Below are 19,566 nucleotides of genomic sequence, written 5' to 3'. Positions count from 1 at the left end.
GTTTTAGTTACTTTAACGAGACCCTAATAGAGGGCTTCTTAGCAAAGAATTATTAGTTGTTGCTGGGGGGAAATATGTTGATGGGAAACATACCATCATGCGTGAAAGTTAGAGGGATGTAAATTATGGCTCAATTTGAGGAAAAGCTTGCGAAGTATTACAGTGGTCCCAAAGTAAAATGTGCTGCCTCACAGGGTGGTGAACACCTATCGGTGGAAGTCTTTAAGCAGAGGCTGGATTCCTTCTGAGGGATGTAGGGATTCCCAATTAAGTATAAGTTAGACCTTGAAGTCCTTTCCAAGGCTAAGACTCCAAGATTAATCCTCCTAATGCACTGCTTTCCTGATGTCACCCCTGCTCCAAAACCTGTTACGGCTACTTACTGCTCCATGTTTTTTTGTTTTTTAGGTTGGCATTCAAGGTCCTCTGAAATATGGCCTCAACTAATTTGTGCAATTGATTCAAATTACCTCCCACTACTTGCCTACATGGATTCTCTGTTTCAGGCAGGCTCAGCTGGTTGAACATACCAGGCTAATTCCTGTCTCTGGGCCTTTGCTCATGGGATTTCCTCTCTCCCTCTGCATGGCTGCTTGGAATAATCTTCTCTTTCCAAATCTGACACACCTTTTAAGACTTGCCTCAGTTCCCACCTCATCCATGAAGCTTCCCCCACACCTCTCCAGCCAGTAGCCATCTGTCCCTCTTCTGAGATTTTAAAAGGATTATCTCTCTGTGACACTTTTTTGCACTTAATCAAATGCTTCTTTCTATTTTATTTAACTGCTTCATGTGTGTCAATCTTATCTCCTTCGGGGTATAGAGCCATGGCTTGCAGCTTGTCTTCCTCAAATTGCGTAGCACAGGAATGGACATGCAGTAGGGACTCAATGAACATTTGATGGATTGGCTTGAGGACAGATTATTTACCAGAATGGTGTCTCAATAGACATTGGCATGTGACCATTCAAGGGTCATAGGGAGAAAGGGATATTCACGAGAAGGGAGGAAGGCCAAGCATCGGAGAAAACACAAACACCAACAGGAAAGACAGAAACACGATGACTGGCATGTCACTTTTCAGAAGTTTCTTTATGAAATTAAATGTCGCCTCTGGTTCGGAGAAAGGCATAGTGCAAGAATGACTTTTTTTTTTACATGCTATACTGAATTCATGGTATACTTGGACATCCAAATCCAAGCTCAATGACCAGCTGTCACCACCAGCATCTCAAACCCCCTCTGCTTCCCACCGGGTGGAAGCCCGTATCAGCCTCCAAAAGTCATCTCTTCTAGGACTGTGTTTGACTCCCACCTCCCCAAATGCCTTGGGCGCTACAGAATTCAGTCATTATGGCTTCTAGCTCTCACTATGGTAAGGCAAATCTTTTTCTGTAACTAACCAAGGATTAAATCAATTCTTTTCCTCCTTTGTTAGAAAATCAACCCAATCCCTCCCCCCACCCTCGAAAAACCAACAACATCAACAACAAAAAATAACGGAAACAGGCATGAGAGTCACCAACAGCTGACAAGACAGGTTACAAACCTTTACAAAATACACAGCTAACTGTATTTGTTTTTGTTTTCTTTTGACCATAAATAAACACATTACAAATGAAGAGGGCATTTTCATTGGCCAGGACTGGAGCAGAGTTGAGGAATGAATTGGCAGGAGCAATGTCATGAAGGTTATGGGATAGAAAGTCAAGAACAGCTCTGATACAAGACTTGCTTAGGCACAGTATTCCTGTTTCCTACTTTACCTAACTCAAAGGAGGGGAAAAACACATCAGAAACTAGGTTTGTTGAACTTTACTCCATGCGGCAGCTGAATGGTACCATTCAACATGGACTGGGGAGAGGCTCACCCCATAGCCGGGGAAAGCCAGAAAGAAGGTAACAAGGGTCAGTGAGACATATACAAGCCTTATCTAGGCAGACAGAAAAGAAGGCCAAATGATTGGTTACACCTGCTAAGAAACCACTTCGAGGCCACAGGAGAATTTCCAAAGAGGAAGGAGCCTGGGATTGACCCTTGAATGAAACAACAAAAACCTGAAACACAGGATAGAAGTCAAGTCAGTGAAAACCCATAGTTCTGAGCATGCTCAGTCAGTGCCAGATGTTGTTCCAGAGGGGTTCCTCAGGGACAGTGAGGAAGGTCAAGATGGTGGCCAAACCAGTTAAAAGTTGGAGTCCTTCTGGTGGGCAAACGGTTGTGGGGAGAGAATGAGAGCAGCCCCGTGCCCCCAGCTTGGGGGGGGGGGCAAAGGGGTGTTGCTGGTAGGGTGGCCAAGAAAGATCCAACACGAAGGCCAGTCGATGCAAGAGGCTCCTTGGGTGGTCCATGGTCTGGTTTAGGATAATCTCCCCAGCTTGCCCTTCATGTTGAGGAAGTAAAACAACAAAAAAGGCACCAACCCCAGTGACACCAAATTGCTGCCTCCCCCACTTGAGAATTCAGTTTGCAAAATAAATAGGGAGAGGAAGGATGTAGGGCTGGGGATGTGAGGGGGAGTGAGTCTTGGGAATGGAGGAAGCAGAGAGGGCTGGAGGAGCCGGTGATGAGTCCATTTGAGCCGATCCTTAAAGTGCTTTATTGGAAGGGGGGAGGAGAGGGGAGATGTTGAGGCACGGGCACAGGGGCCACCCCCTCCAGCTGTTCACTTGCGAAAGGGGGTCAGCCTGCTGATATTCTGCCAGAAGTTTGATGGCTTCCGCTTGGGTTCAGCCAGCATGAAGACTTGCTGCTGCGGGAGGTTGGCGGGCAATGTGGGATGCTTCTGGCGCATCAGGAAGTCATAGTAAGGCCGATTCACGGCTGTCAAAAGGAAGAAGAAAAAAACCCCTCAAAAAGTCATAGAATGTTTTTTAGCTGGCAGGGACTTTGTTATATGATACTGATTGACCCAACGCCTTCATTTTACAGATGAGAAAGCTGAGAAGGGAAGTGATTTGCCCAAGGTCACAGAGATATGCAAACCCCCACCTAGAGTTGGAGGGACCTTTCTGATGGAAAGAAGAGTCTATGTGGTCTGAGAGGAAAGAGCCCTCATCTAGAGTCAGAGGTTCTGGGTTCAGATCTTAGCTCTGCTACTTACTACCTGTGAGACCATGGGCAAATCACTTCCCTTTTCTAGAATCACTTCTCATTGACAAAATGAGAGTTTTAGGCTGGATCATCTCTAAGGTCCTTCTGGCTCAAAATCTGATCTCGAGGATTCTATGAATATAACAGGATACAGCAGGGGAATTTGCCAAAGGAACCCTCCTCTGAATCCTTTAGTATACACACATACACCCACCTACCCACACATATACATACACCCCCCCGTGTATATTATATAATTATTATATATTAAATATATTAAACATAATAGGGTGTTTTATATTTTATATAATATTTTGTATATGTAATACACACATGTGTCATGTATATATTTTTGTCATCCTTTCCACATCCAAGCTTACTTGTTGAGGGGGGGGTTAAAAATATATTGGGTTTGCTTGAAATGAGGCTGACCTATAATATTAAAAGTTTAGCAAAACTGACTTCTATGACTCCTGCGATAATATAATGTAAAAAGGTCAATGAGAAAGGATGTGGCAAGTTTTAGTGACTTTGTCTTGGGGAGACAGGGAGATACATGGTTGATGGGCTAGGGCTGTGGGGCGGGAGGAGGGGCAAGTTCGACGGCTTAGAACACAGGGCAGTTCTGCTGGCTCTTCACTCACCTTTGGGTTTCCCACTGGACTGTTGTTTGTTTGCATTTAGCATGGCCTGTTTCTTCTGTACCTCTGTGATGGAGAAGCCTGTGGGAGAACAGAGATGAGGTCAGAGGATATCTATGGGAGACTTCATCTCCCATATAGCTAAAGCAGTCAAGAGGCATGCAGAGGACCAGGTCATTATAACTTTGGACCAACTCCAGCATGCCTTAAATAATTTTCCATGACCCCCATATTTCTCCTTATTTCTAAGCAAAATCTCAATTCTTTTTTTTCCTTCTACCTTCATGTAGCTTCTACCTCCTTTTTCTTCTCCTTATACCTTACATGTTTCTATTGTGCTTTAAGGTGTGAAAAGCACTTTCATCCTTGAGGTAGGTCATGTGATTATGATTTTGGCGATTTTACAGATGAGAAGATTGAGGTTCAGAAAACCAAAAAGATGGATGATAGAGGGAAGAAGTGTCTCTTGTTTTACATGGTCAATGTGATTCTTCTAAAAAGCTGCCTTTAACCCAGATATTTGTGAACTGAATCACTTTAAAAATACACTACAGTAGAATGATGTGGAAAGATATTACTGATTATACTTTAGCACCCTCAACTTCTTTTGTACTTGGAGTAAAAAAAAATTAGGTGAAAACTTGATCCCTTGATGGTCCTCTACCTCTAGAGAACCATCTCTTTTTGATGGATGTATGTAGGTCTAAATTCTCTTATTCCCTTCCCTAGCTTGGCTGGTTTCTTCTCCCACAGGAGGACTCTCCTCTTACCATCAGCCCAAACTGACCTTTTTTTCCCTCTAAGTTCCTCAAGTACTTATATGCTATGCCACGTAATCTACCTCAATAGCCATCTCCTATGCCACAATCTATCTCAATAACCACAGTCAGAGGGCCTGGGTTCATATCCTCTTCCCCTGGCAAACCTTCTCTGGGCCTCATTTTCCTCAACTGTAAAATGGACTAGATGCCTCCAAGATTCATTCTACATTTCAGTCTATGACTCTATGACAAGTGCATGAGTCTCTCTTGTTTGTCCTTCACCTTCCAGCTCCTGGTGCCTCCCCCTAAAATGACCTAAGCCAATATGTGTCCATGTTTCTGTCTCTATTTGAATGTAAGCTCCTTGAGGGCAGGAACTCCCTATTTCATTTTTGTTTTGTACTCTCCAGGCCAAACAGTGTCTGGCTCATTTCCTTCCTTAAATGCCAAACAGAGGAGCTCATATTTTATCCCAAAAGCAAGAGGAAGCTCTTGAAGATTTGAATAGGAGAGTGAGGTTAGGTTGTACTTTAGCACAGGGTGGGTGCTTAATAGAAGTGTGTTGACCAAGAAGTAGATGTGTGCATGTCAGGGGCTGGGCTGGTGCAGGGAGATAGGGGCAGGAGCTGGGTCATACCTGTCTCCTGGTCCAGCTGGACTTGTTTCCTCTCATTCTCAAAGGCCTTGAGCCATCGCAATTTCTGCTCAGGTTTCTTAGCACAGAAGAGATGGCTTTCATCAGTGGAGCTGCAATGAAGCTTGAAGGCATTTTTGACACTGATGTTAAAGTCCTTGTCCTTCCCATCTTCCAAATCCACGATCTCCATGTCATCCATGTTGATTCGGCCCTTGTAGTACAAGATGTCCCTCCGGAGAAGGTCCTGGAAGACATACACAGTGGGGGCATTGAGGGCACATTCTTCATGGCTCGACTCAGACCAACTAACTTTGAGGAGCCACCCCAGACTGACCTCCCGTTGGTGCCTATCCTTGATACAAGGTCATTTTATGTGGAAGAATAGGTTTGCTTCATATTCTTGTGTCATTCCATGTGTCATTCCTAAGGAAATCATTGGGGTGCAGTGGAAAGAGTTCCAGATTTGAAGTCAGAGGGCCTGGGTTCATATCCTCTTTCCCCAGGCAAATCTTCTCTGGGCCTCATTTTCCTCAACTGTACAATGGACTAGATGCCTCCAAGATTCATTCTACATTTCAATCTATGACTCTATGATCTTCTGGTTTACATTGGCAGAAAACAAAGGTAGGAGCTATTTTTTCCATGTATCCTAACGGGGCCTGGTGAGGTAGGATATAAGCATTATTTCCCCCATTTTGAGGGGGGAATCTGAGATGAGGAAACCGAGGCTAAGATTATATAGATCATAAGTGTCAGGTCTTGACTTGAACCCAGGTCTCCTGATTCCAAGTCTTGGGTTTTTTTCCTACTATCCCATGCTGCCTCTGGGCTCTGCATGTAACAGATTCCCACAAGCAGATGCTTTTCACTGGCTGGGTGAAAGTCATGGTTTGTGTTCTGTCTCCAATATTTATACCCCCAAACCAAACAGCTAAGCCAATGCCTGTCCTATGAAAAACAGAAGTCACCTTAAATATTTACAACACTTTATGTTCACTGAAGCCCTCTCACTTTTATTTATCATCTCATAAGTCTAGAGCTAGAAGGGACCTTAGTCCAATGACCTCATTTTACAGATGAGAAAACTGAGGTTCAGGGACGTTAGATGATTTGACAGAGATGGGATTTGAAACCCAGCATCCTTTGACTCCAGAGCCATTGCTCTTTCCACTGTACCACTCTAAGGTCCCTTCTGGTTCTAAATTTAAGATTTTATGTCCCATAGGAACTTGAGTGCTATTGGTAATACCTTCAAAAATCCGGGGTCACCTCCATGCCACAGTAAGCAATAAGGCATCAGAGGAGGACCTGATCAGAGAAGCCTTTTATGATAGCAATAAAATAATTCTATTACACAGAATACTACTTATTTTGTTAGTTTGTGTCTTAACTTATCCTTATACCGTTTCCCAAAAGTGATAGTTCAATTTTAGGCTACTTACTAAAGCTTAAAACTACCCTAAAACTTTTGAGGACACACCATATTTTATTCCACAAACCCTAGCATGATGTTAGGCAAATAATAATTAATAAATCCTTGCTGGTTGATTGATCACGTTCAGAATCTGAAATATCTTCTCATCGAGTAGCAGAGAGTTAAGAATCTGAGTTAGTGGAAGGCTTTCCTTATATTATGCACAGGAGGAGAGAGACTCAGCCCAGGAGAGATATTATAGCTCAAGAGAAATTTCAGGGAGAAACTCAGCATCTGATTTTGGGTGAGCCCTGCTTCATGCAAAAGATATGTTCTATAATGTTACCTTTAAAGCAGTAATGATGATAGCTGACATTTGTATCATGTTCTAAATTTAAAAAAAAAAACTCAAACCTTACAAACATTATCAGATTTTATTTCCACAAAAATCTGGCAAGGTAGGTATACTGCACCCATAATTGTTCCCATGTTGCAGATGAGCTTAGAGAGGTAAGTTAAGGCCCACAGTCACGAACCCATAGCTAATAAATGCCAGAGGCAGGAATAAAATCTAGGTCACTGTTGACTCCCAAGCCCTGTGCTCATTCTATGCCACATATCTTCTTAGAATAAATGCTGTATTTACTCTCTCATTTCTGAGAAGCTTCCAGATTCACTTTTAAGGGGCAGAGGCTCTTCTCACTTTTGAATTAAGTTCTCTTTCCTGTCAACCAGTCTTTATAATGAGGAGCTAATGATCTATAAGCAAACACTTAAGTCCACTAAGCTGTATTTAAAAGATGCCTGTAATTAATTGATTTAGTCCTTCATAATAGAAAAAAGTTCTTATGTGATATAAATACACTTCATATACATATCCATAGATGTTTGGGTATAAGTGGTCTAGATGTGCCCATCAGTGTGGCTTCTCCCTATTGTGTGGTTTATAAGTTAATATTTGATTCCCATCTACCAGATTTGCATAAAGCAAGACCGTTTTCTATTGGTTTCTTGGTATTTCTGTGCATATTTAGGACCATCCAGTGAAAAACACCAGTCACCTTCAGTCTGCCAGATCTTCATCTGAAGGGTGACTAAGATAATTATCTAAATTAATAATTGACTGGCTTTTCCAACCTTATCTCTAATTTCCCTTTAGGAGATTGTTATCCTAGCCAGCTGGCCTCACTTTATGCATTCCAGCCTCTGGTCTTTTGCTTAGAGTAGGGGTGTGAAACTCAGCTGCATGGGCAAAACTCCCCACTGCAGACTGATCCAGAATTAAAATGTAATTGGGAAATGTTTAACAAAATAAATCAAAATGCAAATACAACACAGATCATGTTAATTTGTGGTTTTCTAAGTCAATAAGTGGCTTGCAGGGATGCCTTTCTGTTTGAGTTTGACACCATTGGCTTAGACCCTTTATCCTGCCTGAAATACATTCCTCACTCATTCATTTCTACCTATTAAAATGCTACACATCCTATGTTTGTTGTTGTTGTTTATCCTTCACTCTTGAAGAGGACCATGGCATCAGGAAGGTGATGCCATGACTTTCAAACAGACTGGATTTCAGTGAGGGAGGGCTGTGAAAAGTCACCAGCCTTCCTCTCTCCTCCAGAGCCATCTGGGCCCAGTGGCAAGATACAGACCAGGACAACTAGAGATGGCCCCAGATGCAGTGGCAGATGTTTTTTTTTAAGCTAAGGTCTTTCCCAGGTCTCACTCTGGTACATCCTTTAAGGCCTAGCTCAAGTTCTACCTTATTCATGAAACCTTCTCTCATTACTCCAGCTCACACTGGTCTCCCCTTCTGAACTTCTATGGTGCTTACTGTCTATGCCACTTATCAGACCCCTAGAATTTACTACCTTGTACCATTATTTAACTGTTTGACATTGACAGACGGTGGAAAATGCTGGGTTGGGAGTCAGAAGAACTGGGTTTGAATCTGAGCTCTTCCATGTCCTACCTGCATGATCATGAGAAACCATTTAATCTTTCTGGGTCTCAATACCTCAACTGTAAAACTGAATGGGTTGGACTTGTGACATCTAAGGTCCCTTCCAGTTCTAAATTTATTTTCCTATAATCCTGTGTCTCGTCTCAAATAAATTGTGAGCACCTTGAGATTAAGAGCCATGTTACTCCTCCTTTGCAACCTCTCCTGCTGTCTAGAATAGGGGTAGGAACACATTCTTTGACTAATTAGCTTGTCATCTACTTAGTCCATGAGAAAGCCAGTAGGCCCTCCCACTGAAAAGGGAGGAGCCAGGAGGCCAAGTGCAAGAGTTTAATAGCTGACTATTTCTGAGGTCTAAATCACTTACCTGGTATAGACCTACAACCCCAATTACCTTTTTACAGTAAATGAGCTGGTGGTCGAAGAGGAAAAACATTCGCTGTTGGCTCTTGGCTTGGGGTTGAGAGATTCTGGTTAATTCACCGGAGTGGATAAGTTCAGAGCTTCTGGCAAGGACGTCTTCACCCTGGTCCGGGTGAAAAAGGGATCTGTGAGGCAGACTCCTCCCTACCCCCAATGAAGACCCAAACAATGGTTCAATGAAATGGGAACCCAGAATCACCAAGGTTCCCTCCTCACCTCCTCCAAGAAACTTCTGAACCACAAATCCTTCCCATGGTTTTTAACTCCTATATCCCTTACAATCTAAACCACATAAATCAGAATATGATTATATTTTGCCAAATGCCATTCTTTCCTTGTTTCATATGAAAGGTAACATTTTCTAATGTAGGTATTAAGGTTTAGGCCCTGGCCACTTCCCACCTTTAATTGACCCCTTCAAGTTCATCTGGGGCACCCAGGTCTTCCAGGTCCTTCTCTATTACCTCCCAGTCACCCCAGCCTACTGGCCACTCCTAGATCCTTCCCATAGTCTTTCTATATATAAGGTCCATCTTGCCCTTCATTAAATTGCTCAGATTTCTTAAGAGTCTGGCCTGTAATGCAGATTCTTCAAATCATTCCCACTTTGATCTTTGTTCTCATAAATCTTGTCTTTGGCTGAAAGAAGACTTGTGTCAAATTCTTTTGAGACAGGACCTGTGTCACTATTTCTGGGACCCAGCACCCCTAAACCTCAACATAGGGACTGGGTAAAGGCAAAAAATAAGCTGTTTGGCAAAAGATGAACTTTTGCTTGAACATGAAGCCTTAGAAATGAATGGAGGGACATCTCAAGTACACAAAAACTTTTGAGGGTAGAATTAAAACGTGTATATGTCTTCTATATAAGATCAGCCTGCACAGATCGATCAAGAAGCTCTTCTGATGCGATGATGGGTTTTGGGTAATCCCTTCCTCTGGTCAATATCTATCCTGTCATGGTACCAGAAATGAGACCATTAAAGCGTCATTTAAGAAAATTATTATTAAACATTACCTTCTCTGGATTGCTCTTCCAAAATGCAAATATCCCCAGAAAGGGGAGGTGGGGGTAGGTAGTATATCAAGCTGTTAAAAGTCATCCACACTTCTGGTGAATTAGTTTACTAGGGAATTAATTCTCTCCCTTTCCATCTTCTCCCTGACCCTTTGGCTAGGTGGTATTAGGGTCCTATAAGAATGAAAACATGGTTCGGGGGGTCAGATGAGATAATTTGGAAGTCTTGGTCCCTGCTGAGGAGGAAGAGTCATTTTGGGGATTGTAGGAAGGGCCTCTAAATAGCCAAAGGGAGACATGAGGGTACAGGAGGGAAGGAGCAGTGTCAGGTGGGAGAGGTCCCCAAAGGGCAAGTGGAGTGGTGGGAAGGAAAACTTTGTCAGCTTCATGACAGTAGATTGTACCGAGGACTAGCCCTGCTCGAAGACACAGAAATGCATTTCTGAATAACAAGCATCAATGCCTTTAGCTTTAGGAATGTTCACAGCTGAGTGAAGAAAAGCAAGGTCAGTGGAATGTCAATAATTAGTTTAGGACTGGGTGCTGCTCAAAGCACAGGATAAATAGGAGATGGAGAAATGGACAAGCAGAAAAAAAAGAGAATTAAGAGCCTTCGTGATCTTAGAGCATTTCTTGTCATCACCTTCCCATTAAGAGGCACAAATGCAGTGACTGAAGGTCATGGATTATATTTATCAACCAGGTAATGTCTGCTATGGGAAAAGAACAATTAGAAAAACTGTTCCTGCTTAACTTCCTGTTCTCAAGCATAATCATTTATTTGTTTAAGGACTCTGCCTTTTTTTTTTTTAAGCCCTGTTAGCATGTGAAAGTGAAATTGCCTTTGGAAAATACATTTACATTTCATACCAGGAAGCTAAGTTTAGTATGCTAATGGACTTAATAAAGGCTGGAAGGCTTATTTTAAAAAGCAGTTGGCTTTGGAAACTATTATGGGAATTTTTTATTTCCTTTTGTTATTCAGGCCTCAGGGTCATTCCACTTGCAGATTTTAGTTAACTAAGAGTCTGTCTTAATAATAACCTCACCTGACTAAAACCTGTTCCATAGGACATGAAAATTTACTTAGAGCCTTAAACATTCTTTAGATAAGAAGCCAGAGGAGTAATCTCAACTCTCTCTTGGCTCCTTGGTGACATGTAAATCCTTTCCAGTTATCCTATTTGTGAATCCTCTAGAAGTAGTTTAATCTCTACTTGACTTAGTTTACCCATAAAGTTTGTTTGACAAGGTTTGTTTCCTTAGGGGAAGTGTGAAATTACGACTCAATGTTTAACTATGGTCAACTTTTATGACATTGAAGTATGGGATTGTGGATCTACTATCTCTTTAGCTTTTATTGCCTAAGAGGAATGTCCAAGATTGCAATATGTAAAAGAATGATTTCTCTGTCACTATGATACATTTTTGCCTATAAGAAGCCTTGTCAGAATCCTCATGGTTGTTCAGGTTTTCTCTGAGGCCTGAACCCATGCTTGAACATAATAATAAAACCTAGATTTTTCCCTCTATAATTTCTGTGCTGTGGCAAATATATGTTTAGCAGCAATTACCTACCACATGAACTCAGAGGGGAAATATTTCTCCCATAACAAAACAGAAATTTAAATAGAAACATAAGGCCCAGCCTTGCTAGAGTACCTAGAACAAGGCACAGAAAAAATGTTCAATAAATGTTTGCTGATTTGAATCTTCCCTCTACCATTGACATCTGATTGAGTTCCTTATTAAACCATCATATATTTGAGGTGTGTTAGGGGATGTGCCTGTAAGTCTTGTCTCTTCCAGTAGATTAAGTTTCATGTGGGTGGGTGATGACAATTTCTAACATAGGTTTTGTGATAATCTGGTTCCTCCTCCAGTGAGGTTTTAGCTAGGCTGAGTATCTGAGGTTCCTCATAAAAGAAGCATTCACTTGGAGGGGTGAGTTGTTCATTTTACCTCCCAGTCCTCTATTGAACTCTGCCATTGAGCAATTTTATCTATATTTTCAAGTCTCCTCTTCCGCTCATTGATGAGTCGGGCTACGTTCTTCATAGCATTTAAGGCAGCTTCTACATCTTTGAAATCCCTAAAGTAAAATACGTGTCATTAGCAATGCATTACATGCCAGCGATATAAATGATCATAGGATCGTGAATTAAAATCTGTGAAACATTATTTTTCCCCAAATGCCTCAATGATAATAACTCATATTTGTGTAGGACTTTAAAGTTCGCAAAATGATTTCTTTGGAACAAATTTGCAAGATAGATAGGGACAGGGACTAGGCCTATGATTTCATTGCCACAGGGGACTCTCATTTGAGGAAACTCTCTCCACCAATGCAGTTTGGCACCTTCTCAGCAGTTTACAGTCTTTGAGAGTTGTCCAGAGCTCTGAAGAATAAATGACTTGTCCAAGTTCAACAAGCCAGTGTGTCTCAGAGGTAAAACTTGAACCTAGGTCTTCCTGGCTTTGAGACTAGCTCTACCCACTATGCTATACTGTCTTTCTGAGATAGACAGCACACTTATTATTATTATTATTATTATTATTATTTTGCTTTTTGGTGAGGCAATTGGGATTGAATGACTTCCCCAGGGTCACACAGCTATTAAGTGTCAAGTATCTCAGGCTGGATTTGAACTCAGGTCCTCTTGACTCCAAGGCTGGAGCTCTATCCACTGGGCCACATAGCTGCCCTCATATTATCACTCTTTTTACAGATAGGGAAACTGTCTCTGAGAAGGTAAGTGACTTGCCCACAGCCAGTTTGTAAGTATCAGAGGTAGGTTTCAAACCCAGATTTCCTGATTTCAAGTGTAGTGCAGTTAGGTGGTACAGTGGACAGACTAGGGGCCTGCAGTCAGGAGAACCTGAGCTCAAATTCAGCTTCAGACACTACCTAGCTGTATGACCCTGGGCAAGTCTCATAAACCCCTATCTTCCTCAGTTTCCTCATCTGCAAAATGGGGGTAATAATACCACCTACCTCCTAGGATTGTTATGAGGGTCAAATAAGATAAATATTTATAAAATGCTGAGCACAGAGCCTGACATATAGTAGGTGCTTAATAAATGCTTGCTTCCTTCCTTCCTTCCTTTAGAGTTCTACTACACTGTTTTCTGATATTTTATAGTTTACTCACTGTTCCAACTTGAAGCTCTCCTGGGATCTTTAGCAAGAGAGATTTTATTGGCTGGAAACATCGGCCAAATCAATTCAGGAAAATTCAGAGCCCATTGAAACAAAAGGATTTTTTCTGCTTTGGGCGAAGTTTCACTAAACCTCAAGCCCTTTCTCATTATCTATCCGTTCCCTAATCAAAACCCTGCAGGAGCTCTCTGTCATACACTATATACAAACTCAACTTTTCAGTAAGGATTCAAGTTCTTCCATAATCTAGTCCTCCCCAACCTTTCTAACCTCAGTGCCCCACCACTCTGAAACATGTATACTCTATTCCAGGTGGGTTACTCTTATCCGTATTCCCTCAATACGTCATGCTCACTTCCTCCTTCATACCTTTACTTCACTTTCATGGAATTCTTAGTGATTTCAGAACTGATTCAGTTATCCGTGCTAAATGGGAATAAGACAGGCACAGTTCAGCAGAATCCACAGATAATCCCAACCCTCTTTCTGGATAATAGTTAAAATTGATACCTTTATACCACACAGTTCAGCAGAGAAGTTACCAAGTAATATTAATATTTCCTTTCTGGGGGTCACCTCAAAGAAGGAAGGAGGATCAACTTTTTCACCTGGATAACCCATAATTTGGATAACTGGGAGCTGAACAAATGCCAAACTGGACTGACATAAAAGAACTAAAGCAAGAGTTTGATAATTCTTGGTGAATATTGTCAGCAAAATCCCTGCCAATCAGGTAAGGGAATACAGAGATGTGACTATGGAAGGAAGCCTGTTGTATGAAGATTGGATTCAGTCAAAGGGCCACATTTGAGGACCTAGAGGGCCACATGTGGCCTCGAGGCTGCAGGTTCCTCACCCTTGGCCTAGGCTATATGGCTGGAACACAGGGCAGCAGAATTTAATAGTGTACATGAGCCTAGGGAGAAGGTAAATCCTCATTGGGCCCCAGTGTTTGAGTGGTATCACTGTGGCTCCTAATGACTCCTCTACATGGCCTACCTATTATAAATTCCTCTTGCGGATACTCTTGGCTTCCCAAAGGTCAGGGTGACCCTCTCCTGGCAGGAACTGTATGACACCACAAAGTCAGGTCACTGAGCCAGGGCTGCTCAATCTTTTTTGGTCTGTGATATAACCATGAAGTTCAGATTACCCATACCACAGAGCTGTCCCTATTCTGCTAAAGCTCTGTTCACCCATTACCAGCCCAGTTATCTTACCTTTACTTGGATTCCTTCCTGCCCCTGTTAACTAATCTACTCTGCTGAAGATCACTATAGAAAGTCTCTAGGAACTCACTCCTTGCTCCAAGTTTGACAGGTAGAGGGTGAGAGACAGTCAGCACTCAGAAAAGGCTGGCTGACTTGGCAACAACTCCAATATGGTCTTTCCACTTTACCTTATGGGTACCACCATGTCTTCCCTTTACCACGAGTCAAAAATTGGCAAGACAATTCAACTGAGGCTGCCTTTAAGTAATAATAATGATGATGACAGCTAGTATTTATATAATGCTTTAAGGTCTACAAAGCACTTCATAAATATTATCTCATTTGATTCTCACAATAACCCTGGGAGATAGGTGTTATTATTAACTCCATTTTATAACTGAGGAAGTTGAGGCAGACTGAGGTTAAGTGGTTTGTGTAAGATCATACAGCTAGTAAGTGTCTAAGGCTTGCTATGAACTCAGATCTTCCTGACTATGGTTCAGTGCTCTGTCCTTTGTGCCACTGGCTGCTTCTGGATGGGAAATGGTGCCCCAGGCAGAGAGTTTCTCAGAGCTCAGGTTTCTGCTGCGATCTCCCCATTCCTCTCTAAATCTGCTAGTATCTCTATAGGCCATCAGGTAAATGGTCCATATCACTGGTGTCCTCCAGTGATGCTCATTTGAAATCCAGCTTCCCTTGGCTCTCATGGCTTTGGGGGTGGGATAAAGGTTGGCAACATGCCTCTATTGCAGGAATTGACTGACAGGGGAACCATGGAATTAAAGCAACACCAAATACAATAGGGTGGACCCAAGGTCAGCTTACCTATGCTGGGGATTGGTGTACTTGAGCAGCTCAGCCAGCTGCAGGGGATATTTGCAGATCTTCTGCACTGGGGTCAGCAAGAAACCATCCAGGGAGATGTCAATCATCTTCTGGAGCAGCCGGCAGGCTTCAAAGAAGTACACATACTTGTTGACTTTGGCCAGCTTAGAAAGCTCCACACAGGCATTGGGATGGTTGTTGCAGTATTCCGAGTAGATCTGGAAATCATTTTGCTGCAAGGGAGGAAAAAAAGAAGCATATTGTGCATTATAATTGTCCCCCACTTGTGTGACAGAGCAGGCAGATGCAGAGCCAAGGCAGGTAAGGGTACACTTGGACCTGGAGTCAGGAAGACCTGAGTTCAACTCCCACCTTAGACACTTACGGGCCAACTCATCCAACCTCATTCACCTTCAGTTTCCTCATCTGTAAAGTGGGGATATAACAGCATATACTTCTTCCAAGGATTGTTGAGAGGATAGAATGAAATATTTGTAAAGTGCTTTCCAACACTTAAAATGTTACATAAATGCAACTATGATTACTAAGTGTGTGGTTGGTAGGAAGATGCCTCATTATAGGATTGGTATTGGGGACCACCAAGGCTCTTGATTTTCTGTGGCACTCTAAGGAGGATGTGCCATGCAGTATTCTCCACAAGGAACCAGGTCAGAATTTTGTGCTATTGGCGTAGCCATATTTCTAGAATCGGTAAGCTTTTCATTAATAAGCATTACATTGTGCACTTTTTGGATCAAAAGTTAACAAATATGCCAGCACTTTAAAAAAGTTAGAAGTACTACAGAGAAGTAAAATATGATTATTAATTATTATAATTTTTGACATTTGTCTTCCTGACACAATTCTGTGTTATTGCCACTGCAGAGATCAGAGTCTTTGGGAAACATTTTGTCTACAAACTGGGGAGTAGGGAAACTAACCCTGGATCACCTTCCCCACTTTCCCCACTTTGCTCTTACTCACACGCCACTGAATGGAGCGGGGTGAGATCACAAATCTGTGTGCCTGGTTCCATTACAGTCATTCAGCTGAAACCACTCTCTCCAAAGCTTGTAGAGTTCTCTTAATTTGCCAGATCCCACATCTTTTCTCACCCCTCTGAGCACAAGACCAGTTAGCCTGGTTTCAGAAGAGAAAAGATTTCTTTCTGAACAAACACTTACATATTCTAAAAAGCAGGAACCCAGCTCACTCAGGTGGGGATGGTCCTTGTTGAACTTCTTCTCCAGAGCCTTCACAAACTTCTTCTGGCACTTGTAAATCTCCTCGATGTTCCCGAAGATTGTCTTCAGCTGCTCTTCTGTAAACATGTCTGCCCGCTTGCGGCACTGTTTGATGTAGCCCTGTGGGCAAGACAGACAGGTGAGGAACAAGAGGGGCCTGGGAGCCAGGGCAGACGCTGGGACAGAGCTCTGCTCCCCTCCCCTCAGAAGCGTTCCCTGACCACCTCAGCTTCTAAAGATTTCTTCCTTCTTTTGAACTCTTAGCAGACTTATTGTCCCTACCACTCCTTTTTCATTTTGACATGTGTAGAGTGCTGTGTGACAGCTCAAGTATTATTAAGTAACTTTTCACATTTGGACATCTTGTTTCCCCATCTAATCTGCAAATGGCTGGAGGACAGTGATATGCTTCCTCCTTTTCTCATATCTCTCACGGTACATAGTAGGGGCTTAATAAATGTTTGCTATATGAATGAAACATAGCAGAAGGGGAGGGAGCTTAGATCCTGTAGTAAGGATGAGGGCCTGTAAATTTAGACTTTGGATTTGTCTGCCCAGGTGAGGGAAAAGCATAGGATTGTAGAGCTTTAGAGCTAGAAAGGTCCTTAGATCTCACCTCTGCTACTTAGAGCTTGTGTGACTTTGGATAAATCATTTAACTTCCTTGGGCCTCAGTCTCCTTATCTGTTAAATGAGGGGATGGGACTAGATGGTTTGTGAGGGCCTTTCTAACCCTAGATATTTGATTCTTTAAGTAACGGAGTATAATCCTACACTGAGTTTAACCCTTCATTTTACAAATGAGGAAAGTGGGGATAGAAAAGTTAAGTGACTCGCCCAAGGCCATATAGTAAATCAAGGAACTGAGATAAGTCCCCCAAAGAAAGCCTTCCTAAAGACAAGTAGAGTTCAACTTTTTTCTCTGATGGTCCAATTAATGTCACGAAGAGCGTGAGAGAGATTAAGACTGGAATGAAAAAAAAATCAAGAATCACTAAAGATCATTTTAGGACACAGACCATGCAAGCTTCAATGACAGAGGTTCCTTTCATCTCAGAGTCCTGGAGTCACAGGACCTGGGTTCAAATCCCATTAACTACTTATACAACCTTGGGCAAATCACAGGCCAATCTGCTTTGCACTTTTCTCATCTGAAAAATGATGAGGAAAAATGGACTAGGTGGCCTCGGAGGTCTGTCTTCTAGCTCAGTATCTAAGAACAAAGGGTTAGAGGGCCCTGGCTGGAATGTTTGCTTGGGTAACTGTACTTTGAACTCCAAGTTACAAAGGAATACTGTGGAAAGAGCCCAGTACTGTGAATCCTGAGATCAGGATTCTGAGTTCTGGCTCCGCCTCTAGCTTGCCTTGTGACCTTGGACAGGTTCATCTCTCAGATACTCAGTTTCCTCATCTTTCAAATGGGACAATAATGTCTAGTCAATATATTTCACAGGGCTGGATAAAATGAGATCATGAATATGGAGTTTTTTGAAAAGGAGCTTTTGAAATCAACTAGCTCTGCCTCTGTATTTTACAGGTAAGGAAACAGAAGGTCAAGTCAAACTGATGGTTAATAGCAGAGCAAGGGTGAGAACCCAGACTGCTTGAGCTTTGAAAAATATAAGGTAATATACACGAGTGTAAGGGCTTGTTCTCACATTCCTAATAGCTTTTAGCGAGCCCTGCTGCCTTGGCCCCTAGTGCACCTCTCCATCCATTCACCTCACAGATGTCCTTCAGGTGTTTGATGTAGTCCTTCTCAGTGCTGATGATCTCATTTATCACATTGGTCCTCATCTGATCCTTGCTGGTCTGTGCTGTGCCTTGGCGCCGGGAGACACTGCCAGTGTCTGCCTCTTTGCCGTCCTCGGCCTTGGCAGGGTAGTCTTCCATGGGCTCATCCTGGTTGACCCGAAGCTACATTGAAATTCACAGAGCTGTCAGGACAAGGGTTCCCACATGCTGGGGAATATCCAGGGGTATGCTGGAGCCAGATTGAACCAGCTTAGGAAAGCCAAATGCTAAATTTTCAGTGATGGCATTTATGCCTCAGAAATGGGTAAAGTCTACAAATCAAGGCTTGCTTTATTGTTTTGTTGATTGTCTATACTTTAAAAAGTGATGGGAAAATGTTAATAATGCAGATTGAAATTAAAAGTGTATCTTGTATACAGGTTTTGGTTTTTTTTGAGGGTGGGGAGAACCAGCTGTTAAACATTTACCAGCACAACCCTGGGTATGTTTCTGACTTGGACTATCATGTACAAAATGGGGCACAGTGGAGTAGGGAGAAGACAACTTTCTCCAGCCATCCATACCCCTTCCTATATACACATATGCACATGCCCACTCACAAGTACACCATAAATATGCACTAATTCAGAGAAACCTGGGAGGACTTCTCTGAAGTGATGTAAGGAGAAACTAAGAAAACCACGAGAACTAGATATACAGTTAGTGCACTAATGTAAATAAAACCTATGCTAAAGAACAGTTGTATTCGGATGACATAATGACTATCTGAAAGGCAGAGAACAAAAGAAACACTTTTAGAAGAGAGGCAGGGGAAATATGGGCATGGAATATGGTCAGAATGTTTATCAGGGATAGGGGGAAGGGTGGCATATTGAGAAATGACCATGACGCTAAAATAAAAGTTATCCATAAAGCTAAAAATTTTTTAATTAAAAAACTGCTGCTTCAGAAGCCAACATTTCTGTAAAAGCAGTGAATATTATTCTTAATCCATAGATGGATGTTTGGCATTCACTCATTCCCTCATACTTGGTGGGGAGACAGGGAGAAGGACTTTTAACAATGCCTCTCTAGCCCCAAATGTGACTATGACCTTATCTTTAGTAACTTGTTTGCTAAATGAGTTGAATGGAATTTACTCCCACCCTCCACCCCTTTCCCAACTCATCTGTCCTCTTCTTATAGGGTTCTGCTGTCTGTTAGTTGATAACAATTATTAGTGTGTACACCCATCTATTCTAATGTTCACTAATGGATCACCCCTCTATGGTAATATAGCAAAAGGCTAACAGTAGAATTTCAGATATTGCAGCAGGTCTGTGGGGAAAATATTTTGGGGTTAAGGGTCTTTCAAAAGACTCCCTTCTATCATACCATGTAGGCAGCCACCTATTCTGTCCATGCATAGGGCCAGACC

At 42.3% G+C, this 19,566-nt stretch overlaps 1 protein-coding gene across 1 annotated transcript in view; it reads right to left on the bottom strand.

Annotated features, from left to right (window-relative positions):
- Positions 1–1,073: 1,073 nt before the first annotated feature.
- ARHGEF4 (Rho guanine nucleotide exchange factor 4) overlaps positions 1,074–19,566 on the bottom strand; it is a 499,313-nt gene continuing 480,820 nt past the window's right edge. The window contains 8 exon segments of the mRNA XM_020967146.2: positions 1,074–2,824; positions 3,739–3,816; positions 5,134–5,377; positions 8,908–9,039; positions 11,917–12,046; positions 15,151–15,383; positions 16,335–16,514; positions 18,117–18,311. Of these exon segments, the coding sequence (XP_020822805.2) occupies positions 2,667–2,824; positions 3,739–3,816; positions 5,134–5,377; positions 8,908–9,039; positions 11,917–12,046; positions 15,151–15,383; positions 16,335–16,514; positions 18,117–18,311 (1,350 nt within the window). The 3' untranslated portion in view covers positions 1,074–2,666.

The sequence above is a fragment of the Phascolarctos cinereus genome, unplaced genomic scaffold, assembly GCF_003287225.1.
Source record: "Phascolarctos cinereus isolate Bilbo 61053 unplaced genomic scaffold, phaCin_HiC Scaffold_726;HRSCAF=1367, whole genome shotgun sequence".
NCBI classification, from domain to species: Eukaryota; Metazoa; Chordata; class Mammalia; order Diprotodontia; family Phascolarctidae; genus Phascolarctos; species Phascolarctos cinereus.
Note: the sequence above shows the minus strand (reverse complement) of the source record. Positions and strands in the feature narration are given on the sequence as shown.